The sequence below is a fragment of the Diaporthe amygdali genome (genome assembly GCF_026229845.1).
Source record: "Diaporthe amygdali strain CAA958 chromosome Unknown NODE_31_length_594919_cov_65_084759, whole genome shotgun sequence".
Taxonomy (NCBI): Eukaryota; Fungi; Ascomycota; class Sordariomycetes; order Diaporthales; family Diaporthaceae; genus Diaporthe; species Diaporthe amygdali.
Window position 1 is genome coordinate 277,798 of NW_026517051.1, and position 24,168 is coordinate 301,965.

The 24,168-nt window shown below is 40.9% G+C and overlaps 7 protein-coding genes across 7 annotated transcripts; 4 read left to right on the top strand and 3 right to left on the bottom strand.

The window, feature by feature from the left end:
- Positions 1–294: 294 nt before the first annotated feature.
- Positions 295–1,626, bottom strand: J7T55_000333 (uncharacterized protein; the record flags this gene model as incomplete). Its single annotated transcript, XM_053132440.1, has 1 exon — positions 295–1,626. The coding sequence occupies one exon, from the start codon at positions 1,624–1,626 to the stop codon at positions 295–297; it is 1,332 nt and encodes a 443-aa protein (XP_052989571.1).
- Positions 1,627–3,331: 1,705 nt separating this feature from the next.
- On the top strand, positions 3,332–8,008 carry J7T55_000334 (uncharacterized protein; the record flags this gene model as incomplete). The annotated part of the gene is made up of 8 exons (XM_053132442.1): positions 3,332–3,661; positions 3,752–3,965; positions 4,038–4,271; positions 4,357–4,557; positions 4,668–6,402; positions 6,446–6,818; positions 6,942–7,173; positions 7,257–8,008. The coding sequence occupies 8 exons, from the start codon at positions 3,332–3,334 to the stop codon at positions 8,006–8,008; spliced, it is 4,071 nt and encodes a 1,356-aa protein (XP_052989572.1).
- A 5,534-nt stretch (positions 8,009–13,542) lies between these two features.
- On the top strand, positions 13,543–13,953 carry J7T55_000335 (uncharacterized protein; the record flags this gene model as incomplete). The annotated part of the gene is made up of 2 exons (XM_053132443.1): positions 13,543–13,823; positions 13,899–13,953. The coding sequence occupies 2 exons, from the start codon at positions 13,543–13,545 to the stop codon at positions 13,951–13,953; spliced, it is 336 nt and encodes a 111-aa protein (XP_052989573.1).
- Positions 13,954–14,310: 357 nt separating this feature from the next.
- On the top strand, positions 14,311–16,812 carry J7T55_000336 (uncharacterized protein; the record flags this gene model as incomplete). The annotated part of the gene is made up of 3 exons (XM_053132444.1): positions 14,311–14,412; positions 14,590–16,617; positions 16,720–16,812. 3 exons carry the CDS (start codon positions 14,311–14,313, stop codon positions 16,810–16,812), a joined length of 2,223 nt encoding a protein of 740 aa, XP_052989574.1.
- A 907-nt stretch (positions 16,813–17,719) lies between these two features.
- On the bottom strand, positions 17,720–19,570 carry J7T55_000337 (l-hypothetical protein oxidase; the record flags this gene model as incomplete). The annotated part of the gene is made up of 1 exon (XM_053132445.1): positions 17,720–19,570. One exon carries the CDS (start codon positions 19,568–19,570, stop codon positions 17,720–17,722), a length of 1,851 nt encoding a protein of 616 aa, XP_052989575.1.
- A 748-nt stretch (positions 19,571–20,318) lies between these two features.
- J7T55_000338 (fad dependent oxidoreductase) lies at positions 20,319–21,968 on the top strand (the record flags this gene model as incomplete). The annotated part of the gene is made up of 6 exons (XM_053132446.1): positions 20,319–20,485; positions 20,545–20,690; positions 20,750–20,806; positions 20,868–21,263; positions 21,321–21,587; positions 21,649–21,968. The coding sequence occupies 6 exons, from the start codon at positions 20,319–20,321 to the stop codon at positions 21,966–21,968; spliced, it is 1,353 nt and encodes a 450-aa protein (XP_052989576.1).
- A 348-nt stretch (positions 21,969–22,316) lies between these two features.
- On the bottom strand, positions 22,317–23,768 carry J7T55_000339 (glycoside hydrolase; the record flags this gene model as incomplete). The annotated part of the gene is made up of 1 exon (XM_053132447.1): positions 22,317–23,768. One exon carries the CDS (start codon positions 23,766–23,768, stop codon positions 22,317–22,319), a length of 1,452 nt encoding a protein of 483 aa, XP_052989577.1.
- Between the last annotated feature and the right edge of the window lie 400 nt (positions 23,769–24,168).

The window sequence follows — 24,168 nt, forward strand, 5'->3', positions numbered from 1 at the left end:
AGACAGTTACCTGTTCCTGTCTAGAGCGGTTCAGTGTGGTGCCCATATCGACCTAGGTGGTGACGTGGAACTGTGTCTCGACGGCCGTGGGGGCGAACTGGCTTAGGAGGCGACTGCCGGACCTGAGTATGACGTTGAATTGCAAAGAGCAATATGAGGGAAATGGTTATCAAAGTAGGGTATTCTAAGCTTAATAACCTTTGAAAGAGATGCTAACGTAATGTTAGGCTAATTAGTACAGTGTGTTTTACCAAACAAAGCAATCAAACGGTATCCTCAAATATCAGCTCAAGATTAGAGGTCGGTAACGCTCGGTTGCGGTACGAGACCTGTCTTTGCCCCGATAGGCTTGGAAGCGCGGCCAAATTCGGTGCATCGAACTCTTTTCAGCGAAATGATAGGTGCATCGGAAGGTGGAAAGTCCTCAACTCGCGCTATAGGTCGCAGGTATATCTCCACCGGTTCTAATTCATAGCAGTTTCCAGCGGCATCTGGCTCGAAGCATTGAAGTTTGAATGCGAATTCCTCGTTCGATACTTTCTTGAGAAGACGCCGATAGTAAATGCAGGGGAGAATTCCAAAAACGACGCCATACATAAATCCAAAGCAAGCCAGGCATTGCAAACACTCAACTTCTGGGGTTTGGGCACTTCTTCCGACAGGCGCCTCAATACCGTTCGGTGACATTGTGAATAAGCCTCGGCGTGGTGGCTTATGTTCGAAAGTCATTATGGCCCCACAGTCTGCGAACCACTCAGGAGAAGGAGCCAAAAGACCCCATTCGCCTGATTGCCAGGGATCGCTTGAATATGTGTATTGGTTCCCAGAATCGAGCGCTGGCATTTTCCAGGCGAACAACGATTCATCCATGGAGCTCCAGGACATGAGGATTTCTTGCAAACGTGCAAATGCGCCATGACCCTCACCATAAACAGGCGTCATGGTGATTCCGAAGAGGCCGACCATGCTATACGCAACGTCTTCTCGTCGGGTGGTCTTTCGCCTTGCCATCCAACTCATCTTCATGGCGATACATGCTTTCCTAAAGTGAACCTGCCCACTCAGGTAGATCTCATTGATGCCAGTAACTTTCCCCAGCGAAGTCTTCATGTCCTTCTTAGTGCCCATGTAAGTCCACTCCTTGTCGTAGAACTCCATCTCACGAGGCGCTAAGAGCTCCTGCAGGGTCCATCCCCGAGAGAACCATTCAGATGGCTCGTCACGATCGATGCGGTTGAAGATGTGGGGATTTGTGATAGATACGGCGTCGCTCTTCTTAACATCGTAGAGATAGACGATGCACAATACGGAGTCGCGGTACCACTTGTACATGGAGTTGATTGACTCGGTTAATTCGACCATGTCCCGTTTGTCGATGCAGCAAGAATCAATCCAAATCCATTTGATGCCCTTGCTGCGTGCAGTTGCGCAAGTGGCGCGTATCTTCTCCAGCTGTGGGCTCAGGGGCCTTGCGCTGGACCTGAGTTCCTCAACATGACTCCCGAACTGGTCGAGGGTGATTTCCTGCCATACCCAACGATGTGACAGAGTTGCATAGCCCTCCTGGCGGAAAGTGGCGTGCTCCCCAACATGAAACTCAAGGGATGTGGTGTCAAGAAGTCTCATGGTGCTGATATTTCGAGCGGGGAGTATGTCTTGGAGTAAGGCGTGTGATACAAAGCTCGGTATTTATCCTGTCAGACCCATGCTGTGTGAGGCTGAAGTATTCGCTCATGTGCCACGTCAGCTACTCGATAGCTGCGACTCTGCTGATGACATGTTGGACGAGAATTGGCTATCCCCTCTAGTTGTGGTCTTGGCATCCAATTCAAAGAAAGGGCGCGCCAAGCTTATCGTGCTATATGCAGCTGCCTTGACTGAGTTCCAAGGGCGTAGGAAAACGGAAGAGTAATTGGATAGGCTGATCTGCCGTTCGGCGTAATATATCAAGGTTCCAGGTCTGCCTTGGGTTTTCAAAAGTTGTCCTCAGGCTCCTGATCCGAGTGGCTGCCTCCTCCCAAGTCTCAAACACTCCATCCGAATTCCAGTCAGCCTACTTTGGCTGCCTCGCGGCGGACGGGGCTATTTCTCATCCTAGAAACTGGCTCCTAGAGCATCTGTCCAGATTGATCGGATAGTCACTATCACAATCCGCATATAATGAGATGACAGTACGTTCTTGAGGCATATAGTGTTTGCTCTCTCACGACAATTATTGTTGTTCCAGAGTAGCAGGGGATCTTGAAGACTTCAAAGAATCTATAAATGGGCTTTCCGTTCAAGGCTCCGCTCCTGCTAGTGCAGCTTCTCTTTATTGACAGGGCCCCCCAGTAGAAGAATTCCAGAGGCGATTAGGATAAGAAAGTGCCCAAGCCCCCACTCAAATTTGTGGTAAGCGCCTACGGCCAAGCCATCAGGTGCTTGCTTCAGTGCAACCTCCTGACCAAGGACGCTCACTGATTGCCTAGGTAGACAACGATCACAACCTACCGCCATCAGAGATGCAATTTTTTTTGGACTAAGTATCAATGAACGTTTCACAGGCCACAGAGATTGGAGCAGAAATGGTGAGCACGACCAAATACAAACTTAATCATTTACAGCAGCACCCAAGGAAGTCTCAAGGCTCATCCACACGCCAATCAACTGCTTAGGACTCTGCGACAGGGCCGAAGCGGTGGAAGTCAAACACGCTATTGGAACAACACCGCGATACTCTAAAAAATGACAATACGTCAATGCGGAGGCCCCTGTGGCTTATATTACCATGCAGGTTTATACTACAAGAAAGGATCCAATAGCTGATTATCCCAATTGAAAATATCCTCCAAAAGATTATCCTATAGGAAGTTATTCCATACTGGTGATATAGACACGGAAAGAGCTCTACGAGCGGAGGCGTTCTCTGGTGCCTGTTAGCTTGGCTGAATTTGGAAAGTGGTTCGAAAGTGGTTCTAAATAAGCAATAGATTCATTAGTATAAAGGGGTACCAAAGTAGTTTTCTTCCAGGGTAAAGCCATCCCCCAAACGCGTGTTCTGCTTAATTTCGAGTAGTCAAGCAATGCAGCAATGCTGGCGTCATTTTGGTACGGAGATGCACGTGGTTGGCTCACATCCCCAGCTCTGCAGATGCGTTCAAATTCTTCAGCTGTTTGTTTGGCCGGACATCTCTCCAGGCAACCTGCTACAGCGGCGCAGTCACGAGCACTGCCCTGTCACACGACATATAGCCTACTATATGAGGAGGGTCGTCAACCCTTTGGGGCTTCTCAACGGCAATTTCTCTTCTTCGCGTTGCACGTCACGCTGCCTCCTGCAAGCACTCACACAATGACCAGTGGAATTAGTGGTGGCTCGCTGACCGCGTCCACACCTTCCAATGATCACCCTTTCATTTGGGCCCGAAATAAATTCTTGTCTCTCTTGTCCCCGTCTGAGCAGGCCGATCTCTCCTCGTGCCTCTCTGTGGAGGACCTTATCGGCAATCTTGAGAGGATTCCGAGCCTCAGCAATGGTGGTCGGCGCGTCAAGCGTAGTTTGGAAAAGGTCAAGGTCCTCGGTGATAATCTCCAACCATATTTCAGAATCATGGAGACATTCTGCGGTGCTCATCCTGAATGGGCCAATATTGCGCTTGGTTCACTTCAGCTGGTTCTCCAAGTGCGTGTTGCCGCCCTCACCCCAATTGCATTCCAAGGTTCGTCATTCTAAGCGTTTGCTCGACTTGCTGACACCATGGTTTTAATACAGTTGGCCAGCCACTTCGTTACATTCTTTGAAAAGCTATGCGATGTTGTGGAGACACTCAACTTGAGATTACCCAGATATCAGACATTGTACGACTCCCTAGCTCAGCAGCCAAACGCATTGACCCCCTACTTGGAATCCGCGTTCAAAAGACTATATTATCATCTATTCGAATTCTATGGTGCTGTGGCCCTCGTGTTCTCAAAGAAATGCGGTAGTATGTATTGACATCCCAAATTGAATCGTGACAATCGCCGGTGTTTGTAGATAGCTGACCACCTCACCAAAGAATTGAAGAGGACGCCGTCTGTAGTTGCCAGTCTCCTGTGGCAGCCATTCGATGTCAGATTTCAGAATATCCTCGAAAGCATTAGTCTTGACCAAAACATTGTGAAGGAAGAATTATTTTTTGCGAGTCAGGGTGGTTTCAACGAAAGAATGGTAAGGTCTGCGCAGAAAGATCGTGAACAGATGCTTACGCATCTATCCGCAATTCAAATGATGCAGAATGCGCAGTCTCGACGTCAGTATTATTTCTGTAAGGGCTGCATATATTTGCGGTGATCAGAGTGACATGAACTGACCCATTACTTGTTTACACATTCTAGAGCATCTTCCAAGCGCGGCCACACAATGGCTCGATCCCCCTGCGTACAAAACCAACTTGGAGCAGGCTCAAGACGCTAAACTTAAGGGTACTCATGAATGGCTCCAAGACGATCTTCGCCTCACATCGTGGAGATCGGGTGCTATCCAGAACAGCGGATTGAGCTCGGTTCAAGATGACTCCCAGATACTATGGATTTCTGGTGAGTAATGCACTTGAGCAAATATACCAAGCCTCAGCATGTGCAACTTTATGCTTTCCCCGTATGTGTTTCCGAAAGAGAACGGAAGGGGGCTAACAGAATCCTCGCAGGAAACCCGGGCTCGGGAAAGACAGTCCTTGCTGGATCCTTAATCCACGAACTCAAAAAGAACGATCATCAATCTGACACAGACTCTGCTCCTGAAGTATGTTACTACTTTTTCAGCCAGAACCTCAACACCCGAAACTCGCCCGTCGACGCCTATCGTGCTATTGCTACGCAGATGTTTGAATACTTCAAGATGTTCGAAAAGGTCAGCAACATATTTGCTCTGGGGATACGCAGCGGGGCTGTCCTGCAGAAATCTTCGGAGGACGAAATTGTAGACACAATCTCTCAGTGTCTGCCGCACCTTCCCAACCTGTACTTCGTGGTCGATGCCATCGACGAGTGTTCCCACGGCGACCGCCTGATTCGTCAGCTGTCAAAATGGTGTGATTCATCACCGTTGAGGGTGGTCATGCTCAGTCGGCCTGACGTCGCAGGCCTTCGACGCCGGATACCCAAAAATGACCGGATTATTCTTGGTGGGGCTCACGTGAACGCTGACATTGCTCGCTACCTCCAGTTGGAGGTTGAGACGTTAGTCGAGGAAGGTCTATTGTCGGAGAATGTTGACAAGGCCGCCATCGTATCACACCTTGTCGGCCGAGCTGAAGGAATGTTCTTGTGGGCACGTCTTATTATCGCGTACTTAAATGGACCAGCCATGACGCGGGCTCAGCGATTGGCAACAATCATGGAGAGAAATACAGAGGGACTTGACCAGCTTGACGAGATGTACAAGCGCATCGAGACTCGTATCAACTCCATGGACCCACATAGCAAAAGCATGTCGCGCAAAGCGTTGATGTGGGTGGCTCACGTTGGGATCTCGCCAGAAGAGCTGAAAGACGCTCTGTTCCCCGAGGGATGGGACATGGAACCGCGAGGTATAAGCGAACAATTCGAGCACGCGGTCATTGTGGTTTGTGGTGGTTTGGTCGAAAAAGGTCCCCAACCCACCAACCTTTTCCGATATATCCACTTGACTGCTCTGGAATTTGTCCAGCCTCGCAGTCGCTGTCCATTACACCGCCCTCTGATCCCAAGCGCACCGCAATCCAAGGCTATAATCACAACACGACTCATTTCCTTCTTAAAAGCAATCCCACAGGGGCCTTTGTCCGGCGTTCTAGGCGAATCTGCTTCACCGGCAACTGTGCTTTGCCAATTACCGTTAATGAGACTTGCTACAGATTGGATGGACTTTCTCCTACAAACAATCGCCGTCACCACTGATTCGAGCACTGACATACCCGAGGAAGTCACAAAAATGGCAGATAATGCTTCTAAGTACCTCAAAAACCGGCTAAGCATTATGGTTTGGGTCGAAGCATGGTACAATCTTCGCACATCACCCGAAGGAGCGCAAAGCTGTACTACGAATCGCTTCGAGTCGCTACGAGATGACATTGTAAGCCTTTCCACACGGATTCAAAACCTTGAGAACATAGAGAATCTGCTCTCCAACCTGCGTGATTTCGCCAATGACTTGATCAACCTTGACGAGGCATGGGCATCACTCTTGAGGAGTAGCCCGCACGAGATCTGGGGCGATGTAACTATCTTCACCAAGAGTAGATTCTTAGTCTCGACCACTGCCGGATCTGCGCAGTGTCTTGCGCCAGAGATGGTGGTTGAGCCAGACCTAGACACAAGCAAAACAACAAAGCCTACCTTTTCAGTCTCGATGAGTTCTGCCGATGGCTGTCAACTGGCAGTCCTTGCTATCTTTCCCTGCGAGTACGTCATGCCTCCACTTGGAAACACGCGCTGATTCTATCAGGGTCTTTCGTAAGGGATGGGAAAACTTGACCGACATCCCATCAGTCCAAGGTTCAATCAAGTGGGTGAGGGATCGCCGTCAGGGCCAATGGTTACCCCGAGTACCAGTCACTCCCTCCGAATTCCAGATGGCGTCCACTGGCTGGATCGCGACGTACCAGATTTTTGCCATAATGGAGACTGGCTCCGAGAGCATCTGTAACAGCACCTTTTACCTGCTAGCTTGCAATGTTGAGCTTTGCCTCCGTCAGTGTCTGAGGTTTTCACCTATGGGCTGCTGGAAATGCAGCTTCCCTCTGACAATCGCCCCGGGACTTGGCCATTTCTCCATCCTAAACAATGTATACCGCTTCGACACGAGTTTCGATATCTGTGTTGGTGCTGAGTTGCGAACAAGTTTTAACACGAGTCTGCAAAGAAGCTGGCAGCGCGATCCTGGAAATTCTAAAAGGAGTTCAAGCTATTCTTATGAGCTAATATGGAGTCCAGATTCCAAGTGCATCGCTTTCGCCGATTTCGAAGCGAGTTCTTGGGCTGCAGTCGACGGCGCTATCTGCATTGCAGTTTTTGCCGTTGCATCAAGTTCAGCCGGAAATAAAACTCCGACATTGATCAAAAGGACTTGTTCGTGGACAGATCGGGGGTTCATAACGAATCCTCACTTTCACCCCGTTGATCCACTCTTTCTTTTCACAATGGGAAAGGGCGTGTTCATTTGGCATTTCCGAGGTATGCACCTCAACTCGTATTGATTAGCTAACAAACACCACGACGACACTTGCATGTGGTCAAGTCAACTGAAATCATTACAGAACAACCGTACCCGACCCTGATCAAACAACTATCACCGATACTCAGTGCTAGACCCACCGTTGGATTCTCGCACTGTGGCACAGCGATCGCTATTGTCTACACTGGTCGGCGATGGCCACTACTTATACCTCTATCACCTGTGCTGCGCAAAGTGACGCGTATTCAGAGCAGTGCTCACAAGCGATCAATAGATGACGGTGTCAACATCTCACGGCCAAACAAGAAACCCCACCTTGTACAGTTGAATCATCCAGAATCGGACATGGACAAGACTGTAGCCGCGGCGCCAAATCAGTTACCATCTGCCCTTTCGACCTCATCTATCGTAGCCTGGCAAGACAAAGGGACCTCGAAAAATGGGAACATGGCTTTTATCAACATGAAGAGCCACCCTAACCAGATCGATTTGGTGTATGGTAATGAGGACCGCGCCAATGGGATATCGCTATGCAAGCTCCCCAGCCAAATACCCCTCGGATCAGCATCCGTCGGGGTCACGATACGCCCAGGATCCTACGATAGCAGTCGCTCCGTATGCACAATGGCGGTCAACTCCGACTCTGCACGTGTGTACGAAAGCGACGAGCAGGGGGCGGCCGAGCACCTCCCGCTTGTTGTTTGGAAAGACGCCCTTGCGTTACGCGTGAATCCATGGGCTGACCATTTGATAAGCCCAAGGCAGGATCCCAGAATTGACTGGCAGGCTGTTGAAAACGGCGCTCCTATGATAGAGGACAGCTCTGATTCGTGAACGACACTGGCCGGTAATTTGACGTTGTGAATTCACGGTGTAGAGAAGACTGGTCATTGGGTGTCTAGTTGTGTCTACGTGCGTCCGTTCAAGGTTCTTAAGAACCCTGCAAAACTGGTAATATCTATATATACGGAAGCGGGCGGATAAAAAGGAGTGCGTCCCTTGCTTGTATTTATTTTAGCTTTTCCCCTCTTCCTTACTTATTATTTATACTTATAAGCTATACTTGCATTATATTTAAAATTAACTCTTTTTAAAAATATTTTTTTTTATTTACTTTATTATATCTAATTTAATTAATTTTATTTATTTAGTATATAGTTTTATAAAGCTTATAAGTTTATTTAAGTTATATAAAGTTTTTATTTATATTTTTTTTTAAAAAAAAATAAAATTAATATATTTAAATAAGTAATATAAAAAAATATTTATTATATACCTTATTTTAATTATTTTTATTAAAAAGAAAAATCTTTTTAATTATTATAATTTATATTATTAATGCTTTTTTATTTTTTTAATATTTATAAGTAAATAAGTAAAATAATAGGTTTAAAAAATAGTTTTAATAAAATATATATATTAAGCTTTTTTAAAATAAATTTTTTTAATAGCTTTTTAAATAGCTTTTTTAATTAACCTTTTTTTTTATTTTTAATAATATACTAGCTAAATAATTAATTATAAAATAAATATTATAATTAATTATATAATAAACTTTATAATTAATTTTATAATAAATATTATAATTAATTTTATAATTAATTTTATAATTAATTTTATAATTAATAATGCTAATTTTATTTAAAATATTTTTTTTATATAATAAAAGTAAAGCTTTAATAATATTTAAAATTATAACTTTTTAGTTTAGCTTAAGCTAAATAATTATAATAAATATATTTATTAATTTTAAGTTAAAAAAGTAAAAAATTTATATTAAAAAGCTTTATTAAAATAAAAAGAAATTTAAATTTTAATAAATAAAGTTAAATTATTATTATATTTAATTTAATACTTTTATATTATTATTATAGTTATTAATAAATAATAAAAATAACTTATATAAATATATAATTATAATTTAAAAATATAATAAAACTTTTTATAAAGTTATTTTTTTTAAATTTATTTATTAAATTTATAAAAGCTGTTTTAGTATTCATAACTTTATTTACTTAAAGTAAAGTAATAATATTTTTAAGTTTTAAAAAAGATTTTTATAAATAATAGTATTATTATAATTATTTAGTATTTATTTTTTAAAAATTTTAAATTTTAAAGTATTTTTATAAAAATATTTATTAACTATTATATTATTTTTAATATTTTTTTTAGTAAGTAATATAATAATATTATAATAATAATAAATATTTAGTTTTTTTAGTTTATTTAATAAAAAGTTAAATACTAATTTTATTTAATTATTACTTTTATATTTTATTATTTAGCTTTTATTTTTATAAAACTTTTTAAATTAAAAAAATAATTTAATTTTTTTATAAAGTTAAATTATTTTAATAAAGCCTTAATAAAAAAGAATATTTTTTTTATTAATTAATTTATTAAATAAATTTAAAAAGTTTATAATAATTTTAATTATTAAATTTATTTAAAAGCTAATTATAATTGCTTATATAAGTGTATTTTATATAGTAATAGCTATTTAGTTAATAAGTGTTTAAACTTTAAAAAAATAGTTAAGTTTTTTTAACTTTTATTAAAAAAGCTAATATTTAAATTATTAATTAATAAAAGTTTTTATTTAAGTATTTTATAGTTTTATTATTATTAAGCTTTTTAAATATTTACTTTATATATAAATTTTATTTTATTATTATAATTAAATAATAAAATAGGATTTTTTATATTTTTATTAAATAAAAAATTATTATAAAATTTACTTAATTTTTTTATATTCTAAATTTAAATAAAAGCTTTTTAAGGCTATTTTAGTAATTTTAAAATTATAATTAATAGTATTTTATATTTTAATATTTTAATTAAGTATAATAGTAAACTTAATTCCTTTATTTTATTAAATAATTTTATTTTTATTTAAAATAATTTTTTAGTTTTTTAAAAAGAATTTAAAAAAAATCTTTTTTTAAATAAAGTTTTCCCTTATAGACTTATTAGGCTATTTATTTATTTTTTTTAAAGATTAGTTTTAAAAAAAAATAGTAATTTTTAATATATTTATTACTTTTTCTATTTAACTAATATATTAATTAATAAAAGTATTTTTAAAAAGTAAGCTTTTCTTAAATGTATAGCGCTATACTATATATTTAATATAATATAAAAAATAAGCTATAGTATATAGCTAATAAAATAAAACTTAATAAATATATTTTATTTTATTTTTATTATTTACTTTTAAAAAAAACTTTTTAATTTTATATAGTAAAGGCAGTATTATTATAAAAACTGCTTATTTTTTAGCTTATATATAGCTTTATTATTATTTAATCTTTTTATAAAAAGCTTTTATTAAATTTTTATAACTATATAAAACTTTAATTTTAATATTTTAATAAAATATTATTTAAATAATTTTATTATTATCCTTTTAATATATACTTTTTTAGCTTTTAAAAACTTAGCTTTAAAATATTAGTTAGTAATACTTTAATTTTTTAAAATAATTCTTAATACTATTAAAAACTAATAAAATATTATTATAAAAGTTTTTAATATTAAAATAAATATAATATAAATAAAAGCTTAACTATTATAAAAGTGTATTAATAAAGCTTTATTTTATATCTAAAATATACTAAACCTTAAATTTTTTTTTTTATAAAATATTTAAACTTTTAATAATTTCTTTAGCTTTTATATAATAATTATTTAATTAAAATAAACCTTTTTATACTTTTTATAAAAGTTTTTAGCTTTATTTACTATATAGTTATATTAGTATTAAATAATTTTATTAATAGTTTAAATAAACCTGCTTTAATAATAAAATCTTTTATTAAATTTTAATAATATAATATTATTTTAAAATATATTATATTAAATCTACTATCTTTTTATAAATATATTTAAAATAAGTTATAAGGTATTTTAGTTTTTATTTATATTTTTAATAAATATAAATTAGCTATCTTACCTACTTATTTCTTAAAATTAAACTATTATTTTAGTAAAATTTAAAGCCTTTTTTTTTAATAATAGTATTAATATTATAAAAACTTTTTATATTTTATTAATTTTAAATAAATAGTACTATTGCTAACTTTATAATATATTTATTATTTATATTAATAATAAAATTATTTAAGCTATACTTCTTAATAGTATTATATAGTTGTTTATTATTTTACTTATTTTTTAAGCTTTATTTTACTTTATAGTAGTAATAAATATTAAAATTTATATTATTTAGATTTTTATTAATAAAATTTTTTTTATTAATATTATTTTTTATTAAAATTAATTTTTAATTATTAATTTATATTTAAATTAATAAAGCTTTTTATTAATATCTTTAATACTAATTTTATAGTAAAAGTAAGTAACTTTATTTTTAATAAAATCTATATTAAGCTAATTTAAGCTAGTATTAAATTTAAAATAAAAAACTTATATAATATTAATATTTGCTTATATTTAAAAATTTATTAGCTATATTAAATTAACTATTTTTTTTTTATAATAATAATTACTTTTTTAATTTTTATTATTATTTTTATATTTAGTAAATACTTTATTAAATACATTAAGCATATAATAATTATAAAGTATTTTATTAAAATTTACTTTTAGTATATTAACCTTAATATATTTATAAAAGTATTTAATAATAATTATATTAGGTTTTTATTTTAAAAAGTAGTAAATTCTTTTTTTAAAGTTTTTAAAAATAAATATAAGCTAATAAAGCTAAAGCTTTTATATTAAATACTTATTAATTATATTATAATAAATAAAGTATTAAATATAATATTTAATTTTAATATTATATTTATATTAATTTTTATAATTGTTTTTAAATAAGTAAATTTATTTAGTTTAATAGCTATATTAATTTTTAAAACTTTAATTATTTATATATAGCTTAAAAATATATTATATTTTTAATTAATTATATATTAATAATTTTATTAATATTTAAAATAAATAAAAATAATAAAAAAGTTATAATTTTTATTATTAAAACTAATAGTTTTTTTTACTCTTATATTTATATATAAATACTTTTTATATTTTACTTATATAAGTTAAAAGCTTTTTTATTTATAATATTAAAAAAAACTTTTATATAATAAATAATAATTATAGTTATATAATATTATATTGTTATTTTAAGTATATTATTTTATAATTATTTTAAATATAGCTTTTATAAAAGTATTATTAAAGCTATTATAGCTATTAAAATTTTTTAAAAAAAGTATAAAATTTTAGGCTAATAAAAAAGTTTAATAATTTAATATTATTTTAAAAACTATTTTAATATTATTTTTATATTTTAATAATAAATATATTATTTTATTAATTATATTTATTTTTAATTAATTAAATTTAATTAATAAATTTAAACTATTTTTAAGCTATATTTAATATAATTAATATATATTATAAATTATATATTAAATTATATAATTAAGTAACTTTTAAGAATTACTTGCTATATAGCTAATTAAATTAATTTAAAACCTTTATAAATATATAATATAATAGTTAGTAAATAGTAATATTTATATATATAAAAGTAAGTAAATAAAAAAAAGTATATTTTTTATTTATATTTATTTTAACTTTTTCCTTTTTTTTTATTTATTATTTATACTTATAAGCTATATTTATATTATATTTAAAATTATTTATTTATTTATTTTTAAAAAAAAAAATTAAAAGAATAAAAAATAAAAAAATAAAAAATAAAAGGAATATTTATTAAGTTTATTTTATTTTTATTTACTTATATAAAAAAGCTGTTTTTAAGCTGTATTTAGCGTAGTTAGTATATATTATAAATTATATACCAGGTTATATAATTAAGTAACCCCTAAAGATTACCCGCCACACAGCCAATCGAGTTGATTTGAAACCCCTACGAATATGCAGTGCAGTGGTCAGCAGAAGGGACGATGTTGAGCTGGATCTCGGAGCTCCGGCGTCCCGAGGTACGCCCCCTAATTCACGTATATCAACCAAAGCTTTCAAGTCATTTATGACGCAAGTCTCTTTTGAACATTTGCTGTTTCCCAAGTACAGTAGTTATCTCAATTGGCTTGCCGTTTAAGCCTCCGCTCCTGCAGTACTGCTTCTCATCATTGGCAGGGGTCTGCAGCACAAAGTTTTCGGCGGTAATCGGGACAGAAAATGCCCCACCCGACTCTGTGAGAAACGCCTGTTCGTATTGAACGCGCGCTTCGACGCAATCTCTCACAAAGCACGCTCACTGCACGCTTAAACCTTATCTAGGTATACAACGATCAACCTGCTGCCATCAGTGATACAACTTTGAACGAGCATCAGAGATTGAATTACAACCACCGGTGGACAAAATCGACAGAATGACTACCACGAAATACAAACTTATCTTCTACGTACCCGTCTCGGACGTGGAAGCCGTGAAGACGGCCATCTTTGCCGCCGGCGCCGGACGCTACCCAGGTCCCGGGAACTACACAGAATGTGCTTGGCAAACAATTGGAACCGGTCAATTTCGGCCAGGAGACACGGCAAACCCGCACATTGGCGAGGTCGGCGCCCTGGAGAAGGTCGAGGAAGCCAGGGTTGAGACGCTATGCGTCGGGGAAGAGTGTGCCAAAAAGGCCGTGGAGGCTTTGAAGAAGTTGGTTTTGCCCAAGATCTTGGCCCCATATTGTGTCCCTAGTGCCCTGCAGAGTAACTAATTCTTGTCCTTCAGAGCTCATCCATATGAAGAACCTGGCTACGAAGTCTACGAGATCAAGGAATTCTGATCATCCTGCTTATGAGTGCTTTATGACTTGCCTACTAGTAAATACATGCCTTTTCATCAGTCAACCAGGTGCCACTTTCGGGGTTAACATTAGCTCCATATAACAGCTCAAATGAATCTGGAATCGCAAGCGAACACTCGCTGACTGGCCGCATTGGGCTTGCGAATCATGTCATTCTCTCTCTGTAAAAGAAAATGAGTCGCCGACAGATGTCAATGTGGACCTCTGTCGAAGTGCCAAAAGAAAAGAAAAGTAAAACAATGACAACTGTGTGACTCGAACACACGCCTCTTTCGAGACTACGAAGATGTTAACACCTGAACGTAGCGCCTTAGACCACTCGGCCAAGTTGCCTTGATGAAGACCTGTTTCGGACCTGTATCTATAGACATGATAATTAGCAGCGACCGGCCCGGAGTAGTCTCGCGGCTCGACCACTGGAAGCAAGGCGGGGTTGGGGTGTTTACTGGATAACGCCCTTCAAAACAAGGCATGCGGGAAAGCTACATTTGCGTGTTAGAGTACAAAATAGTATGTCTTTAGGTTTTCATTCCCCTAAGCCATTCATCTATTCATGCTGAACAAGCGAGCAGCCTTGCTGCTTGACCATTTAATCGTGCTGACGAGAATTACCAGAACATTTTCATTCCTCGTCAAGGCACTTCGACCACCTCCGCCATCGTCATGAAGTATCGGCAGGAACGTCAACACGATCCTCGTGAAACCCACGACTGCTCAAATATCGTGACAATCTCGGAACCTATTGATATCACGTCTCTAATGGAAGCTTCATCAGATGTTGCCCCTTTTAGAGGTGAGCCGAAGGGATCCAGAGGCGCGGGCAAGCCGAGATGCGGTGTGTGTCTGTTCCTGCTTAGCCCAGGCGCACATCCGTCGAATATCGATGCAGATAAGGACATCACACAGACTGTAGGGACATATCTCAAGTTCACGCGTAAGGAGTTCGTGGCATCCGCCGACCGCGGTTGCACGTCCTGCAGAAACATACTCAAATTTGCCCTTCATCGCGGGGCTATTCAATTAGAATCTGACCAAGGTCCTTTTTGGCGAGGAATCTCTATCAGCGACTCTCGTATGACACACGGATACTTCATTTTCTTGACGCAGCATACCATACCAATGACAGACTCGTATCAAGGATATCCTTTGATTTGCAGGGGAAACGCGACCGCCAACCTGGAAGGGACGGCTGAAAATCGAGTGCTTGATCGCGCGAGACGTTGGTGGGAAATGTGCAATAGCGAACACAACTGCAGGAGAAGACCCTGCTCATACATCCCGCGTCGACTTCTTCGCATTGAGCACAACTCCGACGAGACAGCCTCAGTCGTCTGGCTGGTGGAAGACCTGACGGAACCAGTGGAATACATCGCACTGAGCCACCGTTGGAGCGAAGAGACTAAAGCCATCTCACTTCTCAACTCAAATCGGTGTCAAAGAATTGAGGAAGGACTACCCTGCTCCCACTTGCCGCACCTTAGTGAGTTCAATACATTTCCTGAACTGCACATTGTAGGGCGACTTGCACTGACTTCAGCACATCTCAAAGTACAGGACACAGTACACGTCCTGCGTCAATTCCAGCTCGACTATCTATGGGTGGACTGCATGTGCATCATCCAAGGTGACAGTGCCGACTGGAAACACGAAGCATCCTCTGTGGCATCGATTTACAAGAATGCCACTTTCACCATCTCCGCGACCCATTGCCGTGGGAGCAGCGAGAGTCTTTTCAGTGACCCAAACAAATTCATCACAGGTGAATATATAGCAGACTTGCCAGGAGGTATTTCTGTGCACCTCGAGGAATACATGCCTCACCCCTTCGCGTACCATGGTATTCGGCCAGAAGGACAACACTCGACTGAGCTGATGGACTCAGGCGAGTCCTCGACTATGAGTCTTTTGTCCCGAGGCTGGGTCTATCAGGAATTATTACTCTCCCCCCGGACTCTTTACTTTCTGGAGCACGAGATTATGTGGCGCTGTCGTGAACATGCTGTGTGTCAATGCGCACGATATGATCTCGACGACATTACTACATACAACAATAATGTGACAGCGGTCACAGACAGCACGGGAACAGAATATTATTCCCGGCGAAATTGTCAACCGATTTCCTCTCGTGCGTGGACCGATATTGTTGAAAGTTATTCCTCGCGAAGCTTGACCTATGCACAAGATAAGCTGGCTGCATTAGCGGGCATCGCAGAGGAATACGGCAAGGATACAGGTTGGACATACCTATGCGGTCTTTGGCAGGAGATTGTCCTAAAATGCTTATGCTGGTACCGCAAATCATCCATTCCCGCACCGCGACCAGACGCCAGCTTTCCAACGTGGTCATGGGCCTCCACTGCAACTAGTGTGGGCTTTCCTAGCAAATCGGTTCAAGAGATCCAATTCGAAAGCTGCCACATCACCTATAAAAATGAGGGAAGCCCGTACGTGGGCGACATCGAAGTGGCTGTTCTCAATATCAGGGGAGATGCTTTCCCTGCCAATTTGACGCCATGCAGTGACCACGACCAACTCAAAAATCCCTCTTTATCTGGATTTTATCAAAGATACGATGTTTCAGTAATGTCCAGCTTTACCTTCGTTCTCACCGAGGATTGTGTCATCCCCGAATTATTTATATCAGTGAGATATGATGTATTATGTCTTATCGTTCATGTATTTGCAGGTCATGGTATTAGTTGCCTTGTTCTCCGTTGTGTGGATCATGACACTAAACATTATGAGCGACTGGGTACAACATGGCTCCCCGAAGACAATCTGCATCCTGATTGGAGGACGCATTGGAACGTGTCGACGAAACAGTTGGCGTTGGTTTGACGGGAGGAATCCAAGATTGAGAAACTCTGCTCGATCTTACTCCTTGCCAGTGCTAAGTCACGACTCTTCGTGGAATGCAATGTGACCCCTCCGCGTCCATCCATTAAGATCGCTGTTGCAGAGACCTTGACTTTATCGAGCCTTGCATTTCTGTCTAGATTATCATCATATATGTCTCCGACCTGGAGAGATGTACTCCCTCGCTTCTGGTGACATTGTGGGATGCTGGTCTAATGAACCGTAGCTTGAGAAAATTCTGCTGCCTGGGACTAGTCTGGCATTGAACTAAGTATCCACAGGTTGAAGGATTCCGGAAAATATATCAGGCCCATGGACGTCAGCAAGGTCTACAAAATACTCCAAAACTATCGTCTAATGAGCTCGACTAATGAAAAAGGAGCTAAGGCATGTCAGCCAGCAATTCTATGGGCTCAGGCTTGTCTACATCCAGGTTGATGGGGAGAACGAAGTGGATTTGGTGCCGTCAACGCCCACCGCCAGAAAATTGACTCACTCACTACTTTCAATGCGCCTACATATAAACAGAAGGTGAGAAGCCAGCAATATTTAACAACAGAATTGGGTAAAAAAAAAATTGTTTGTAGATTACCAGGCCTAAGAATCCGCCATTGACTGTCTAAATTCTGTGCATAGTGCCAGATAGCTAGCTGTTCTAGTCTGGGTAGTGATTGAATTCCCGTGTTGCTTCCTGCGCGGCAATCTTGAAATGATCGCACTATGCCGGTGGGTGTGTTTACAATCTCATGATAAAATGGTGCTCACTAAACGCCTCGTTGATACATGGTGCTCTGATTGGGCGGTCACGTCACAGAGAGTGTTGACGGCACTTGACTGATCCCTTAAACAATGGCTGGAGAAACAATTTTCGTCGCCTTTTCCCAACGTTTTAGACCCTGTACTGGTCTTTCTTTCGGAGCGTGCCAAGCATGACTTGCAAATGCACCGTTCCCTCTTCTCCTACCTCCAACTCATCCACCAGACCCCATTGCTCTTTCAGCTTTTCTAAAGCATCCCACATGCTGAAACGATACAGGAAGCGATATACAGCCATATAGGCACTATCCAGAGCGCCAACAATCCAGGCATGGTGGGCGCTCGACGCTTCGCCTACAATGTGGAATTTGCTATCAGCCGCCGGCCGTGAGAGGTACGGGTACAAGTTACTGAATTGGCCTGGGCCGAAGAGAGCAAAAGCACCCGCAGTGTTCGGATCATGAGACCAGGCGTACGCATGGTACTTTCCGGTGAATGCCTCCTTGATTTTGTCATAGCTGATGTGTTCTGCGTGCAAGCGGCCAAGATTCCGCAAGATCAACTCAACGAGCTCGCCCTCGTTTTGTGGCGGTTTTTGTCTGTCAACCAGGGACCCCATTCGAGTGGCATCTTGTGCCCATGTGTAAGAAGCCAGTAGGACTGCGGGCTTATCCGCACCATCGTCCAGGTTATATGACGGATATACGCAGGTACGTAGGGGTAAATCCGTAGAGCCGACTCCGCCTCGGATGCCGCAGTCCACAATCCACCAGGGATATGAGAACTTCAAAGCTACCTTCACAGATTCGTCGTAGTGCAAACTTCGAATTGCATCCTTCTGTGAAGGATGTAACTCGAGACCACGAAGATCCATACGGCCCAGGCAGCCCAGGGTTGTGGTATTGAAAACGGTGCTGTAACCTGTACGAGGCTCCGTCTCATCGGCGCACTTGACTGACATATTTCCATCCTCTGATGATTTGCGATTGATTGATATGGCCTCTACTCTTTTTCTTACTTGAGGTTGATACTTCAGTGTTTTTTGCATCGAATCACTAAGGACGGTAGTCCCACCTTCAATGCAAAACCATTCCACCGGCTTTTCTGGGTCCTTTGTTGGGTAGTCGAAGTCGAATGAATCCATGACACTCTCCGAGAATGCCTGATCGAAGAGGTTGGTCGAAGTGTCCTGAGTCTCCATCCACTGTATCGAAAAGAAGTTGTAGAGCTTCTCTTGTAGCGGGCCGCACACCATTCTTTTCAAGAACTCTCGCGTGCTGAAGTCGTCATACATCATAAGTTTCGAGAATCCGCGCTCGAAATTGTCAGCCATTTCCTTCTTGAAGGCACCGAAAACATCTCCAAGGATCTTTTCGGCGTTGTCAACCACTTTGTCAGGAACAGAACCACCATTCGTAACGCTGACATGGTAGGGGTCGAAGCCTCCAGAGAAAAAGCGGTCGTTGAATAGCTTTGGTGCTTTGTCGTTGTTCAAGATGTACTTGATGGTTGGGACACGGAGACGCTCGAAGAGTTTGAATGTACGACTCATGATGGGAATATCAGGATACCGCATAGCACCAATGTCGTAATAGTCATGCTGTTGATCGCTGAAGTGATGAGTATAAGCGCGACCGCCGACTCTGGAATTGGCCTCGAGGATATCATAAGTCAGATTGGGGATTTCCAGACTATCCAATATCATTGCAATGTAAAGACCTGCAACGCCGGCGCCTACTATGCAAACTTTGCGTGGAGGTTGTTCAATGCCATCACCACCAGGTCCTGGTCGCTTGTCACCTAGATAGTTGGGATCAGGAGGCAGCGTGTCGTGAGTGTATGGTTTCGAGCTGTGAAAGCCGAATGGTGGATCTTCATTTCTCTCTTTAAGAACATTGAGCTCGGCGGCCAGCTTCCGGCGAATCAATCTCCCTGCCCAGCGAGACTTGGCAGATTTCTCGTGGGAAGCCAGAGTGGTACTCATGATGAAGAAGATTGGAATGAGGATGGTTCAATTGAATGAGAAATGGGAATTACTAGTTGAAGCATCAAGACGATGTCGAAGTTCCATGGAGATTTTATGTTCAGTAACCATCTCTTCAACTGTTTTGTGCTGGTATTTAAGTACTATCCTTCTTTTCCTGTGAAGCTGAAAGCTTGGAGTCGTCAGGTACCTTTTGCAAGCTGAACTGGCATTCCCTCGACCGTGCATACATGCAGCTCAGCAATGTCTTACCGCAGTTGACAGATCCTTTCATGTTTTTAATCTCTCCAAAGCTGAAAGCCAAAAGCCGTTAGGAGATCTTCGCAAGCTGAACTCGCTATTCCCCAGCCGTCGAAATGTTCAGCTCTCTTTGTCTCGAATTGAATTGAGGGACTCTTGCACGCTCTCCACTACGCCCGACCATCTCAAAATTGGCTCGATTGCCTTCACCGCTTCAACCATGATTGGGCAAAGCTACGAGCCAGCTAGCCACAGTTTTCTAGCACTGCAACTAGGAGAGTCTCACAAAGCAATTGAATTTGTAAGAGCAACTTGCCACAGTAAGCTTGTGCATGCTAACTCAGCCTCATTTATGTTGATTGGACATGGAAATAGTTGGGGTTCATGGGTCCAAGAAGGAGAACGTCTGCACTGAAGAGAGTTTTAAAGACCGCGAAATAATGGCCTTTGGACCCTTCTTCATTGAAAAACAACTTCAAGCTCATTTGACGTAGAAATTGAATACACCATGCCAGACAAGACGTACGATGCAATCATCATCGGGGGAGGCCCAATTGGGCTCGCGGCCGCCTACGAGATAGCCAAAGCTGGCGCCAGTGCCCTCGTCCTCGAGCAGAATAATTTCTTCAACCAGGCAGGAAGCTCCAATGACCTCGCTCGCATGTTTCGAACGATGTGAGTTGTTCAAAACGCTAGAAGTCGAAGGGCTATTTCCACTAAGATCGTGTCAATAGGTATACTGAGGACTTCATGGCCGACCTAGCTAAAGAGGCAATGAGCCTTTGGGACGACCTCGAAAAAGACTCGGGTACTTCCCTCAGATGGATGAGTGGCTTGTTGAATTTTGGAGATCCAAACTTTGGCGGCAGCACTCCGGAGGGTAAATTGATCTTCCATGGGGTATCGTCAGCCGCTTCGTACTTTACTAATAACGACTAGGAACACTGAACGGCCCGATAAAAAACCTCGACAGACTTGGCATGTCCTACAAGAAGTGTAGGTCGAGAAATATTTGGGGTCCACGATAGATTTTTAGAAGCTAAATGCGGCGTTGTAGTGAAAGCCAAAGACATCGAGGATCGCTACCCGTTCAAAAACCTACCTGGCGATTGGGAGGGCCTCTACGCGCCGGACAACGGCGTCATCAACGTTCAACTACTCTTGCGTACTTTGCTGAGTCTAGCAAAGGACTATGGAGCTGAGGCCAAGCAACACACACGCGTCGAGAACATTAATCCTTCTCAGGATGACAACAACATTTGGGAAGTACACACAATCCGTCATGACAGGGATACCATTGTTTTTAAGGCGAAGAAAATTATTATCGCGTCAGGGGCTTATATCAACCATGTGCTGAAGCCAAGCTTTGGTATATCCTTGGACCTCGATATATGGGAGATGGTGTTTAATTACTTCAACGCCAACGCCGGACCGAACGGCACGATTTTCCCCAGTAAGTATCCTGCAACATAGTCGTGTCTAGAGTGGCGTTTGACCTTGCGAATTTCAGGCATGTGGTTCCAATTTGCTCCCGATAAAAATGGGAGATCTCAACTCTTCTACGGCTTTCCCGCTGTGCCCTGGGGCCCTCCTAATTCCACCAGGATCGCCGTTGATGCTGCTACCTCCCGAATCAAGGATCCTAGTGCGCGCAGAACGAATGTGGTCAATCCCGAAGATATCCGGGATACACAGGACTTCATCAAAGAGCACCTCGTTGGCGTAGACTCCACAGTGCCAGCTTTTACTGGAAGTTGTCTGCAAACCAATGTCTTTGGTGCGTTGTCCCTCGTCTTTCCAGACCCAGACGTGACTATTGCTCACACGATTCGACGCAGACAACATGTTCGTTCTGGACTATGTTCCACAAGAGTATCTTCGTGGCGGGCCCAAAGACAGCGTCATGTTATTTACGGCCGGATGGGCGATGAAATTCGTACCGTTGCTCGGAAAGGCACTAGCAGAGATGGCTCTTCGGGGCAGTTCTGAGTATGCGCGCAAGGAGTTTTCGGTGACGCGCCGAGACGCCGAGACGGGTAAGGGTATCATCGTGGAGGATCAAGGCATCGAGGAGCGTGCCGAGGTATCAAGCTTTTCTTCGTTCAGCCAACAGGCCTCGGGCTCCTCAATTAGGAGACACCACAATTTCGGCCTGTAAGATTACCAATGAGCATAACTTTATGATATGGAAAAACATCATGGGAAACAAATGATTTGATTTTGCGTCCTCTACATAGGTTCCAGTCCCAACGAAGTAATCTTTCACATGGTGACTCTAATGATACTTCAGATCTCGATGTCGCCATGTGTACTGATTTTACCATCTGAGACACAACGGGATCAACGACTACGTATAAAGAGATATCAAAGCGTGGCTGTTTAACTCATGTCGTACTAGCGTCTTCCTTTAGGAAAAAGCAAACATTCCGAAATTGGAAATTCTGGTACAATGTGTTCCATAGTCTCAAGACAATTGCTTCAAGTGAGGCAAGTTTGATGGGTCCATTTAATTCCCAGTGCCATTGATTCCCTCCGTCAACTTGAACGAAACATTCAAGGCATGCTCATTCGCGAACAAAGGAACATAATCCGAAACCATGAACCAGTTCGGCTTGGCCAAACCCTCATGAATGAGCTCCCCACCAATCTTTAAGTTTTCAAAAGTGACATTCTGGATGTTCCTCGTCGAATCGTACCCCAAAATCTGTGACGGGTTCACGATCTTCGAATTCTCTAGATTCAGCTCCAAGTTGCTGAACGTGACGTTGCTGATCTTGCTGCCCGGCGCGGTCGTCCATCTGCCATTCTGCATGACGCGAAGGTTGACAAGTTGACCCTTCGTTATCTTCTCCACACGAACGTTTTCCACGAGCACTTCGTGTATGTCGTTCGCATCGGCAGCATTGATCGCGATACAACCTTGATACCACATCTGGCCCTCGTTGTGGTCCAAGATGTCAATGTTGCTGATGTGGATCCCACTCAAACTCTCAGGGTTCTCGGGGTTCCCATGTGTCCCGATATTAATCGGGTGCGCAATATCTGGCAACAAGACCGAATCCCTGAGCGTAATGTTTCTGGTCTCGCCGTAATAGTCCCAGCGATGACCGTAGATGGCGAGAGTGTCGTCTGAATTGCGTAGGAAGCAATTTTCAGCCAGGATATCCTGGGAGCAGAAGAAGTCGAGACCGTCACCATTTCCATGGGACGAGAAGGATCGGTAATGGTTAATGTGAACGTTCTTTGCTTCGCCTGTCGTGAGGCTGAAGCCAGTTGCGTTGAAAGAGGTGACGCCTTCGACGAAGATGTTCGATGAGCGTTCGATGAGGATAGCACCGCCGTTGGGTGAGTTGTAAAGGAATCCATGCCCGCGGATCCCAGAGTTGGATACGTTGTTGAAGAGTATTCTAGCATTGAGAAATGCCCCGCTATCGAGGTATACAGTTGTGTCTGATGGGACGGTCAAATTTCCGCCATCGACCTTCGCGTAGGCCGATCCGTTGTTCAGACCCGGTCCAAAATACCAGACGTTTTCAGAATCTTTGGTGGGGGCATTGGTGTCGATCTCATTGGTAAGAAGGTGCAACGCTTGCCATTTGTCATTGTTGATTTCCAGCATAAGGTCCACATGTCGATCGAGTGTGAAGCTGATGACATCGCCGTCGATGGTAGCTTCAATTCCTAAGGAGATAGGTCGGATCAAAGCAGAGTGAACTACACCAGCTTTATATTGAGCTCGGACTTCCAATGGGCCTTCGTTGTAATCCAAAGAGCTGATAGTGATGGGATACAGGTTGAATTGGTTGCGGGTAAGATTCTGCTCGGCCCCATAGACAGAATATGGAGGCAAAGAAGACCAGGTATCAGATCCGGCGATGCGAGCTTGTACGACGAAGTCGTTGCTAGCTGTGACACCCTCCGTGACGGCATGAGCCCGAATGCCACCCGAAACATTCATTCTTGATTGAACGAAATTTGCGCACAAGAGGAGCAAAAGTAGGGATGTCAAGTAATTTAAAGACATTGCACAGGGTATTCTGTCGCTGAGTTCTACAACGCCTTGAAGATGTGTCACCCGTACTGTCTGCAGGCCTTGGTGAGAACCTGTTGCGCGAAGACAGGAACATTACGAGCGTTCGGGCCACAGGCGAAGCCGTAGCATTTATATAGTGTGCCACAATGCTAGGTGTCGTAACAGACATTCACACGCTGATGTATCCATTACCACAAGGTTTCTGCAATATTTTCATAATGTTGTTTGCGGGGTGATCTTCACAACCCACGGGCACCGGCCCGCGACTTGGCCCGGTGAGCTGCCTCTCAAGGAGTCGCTCGGAACGGTTTCGACATATTCAATG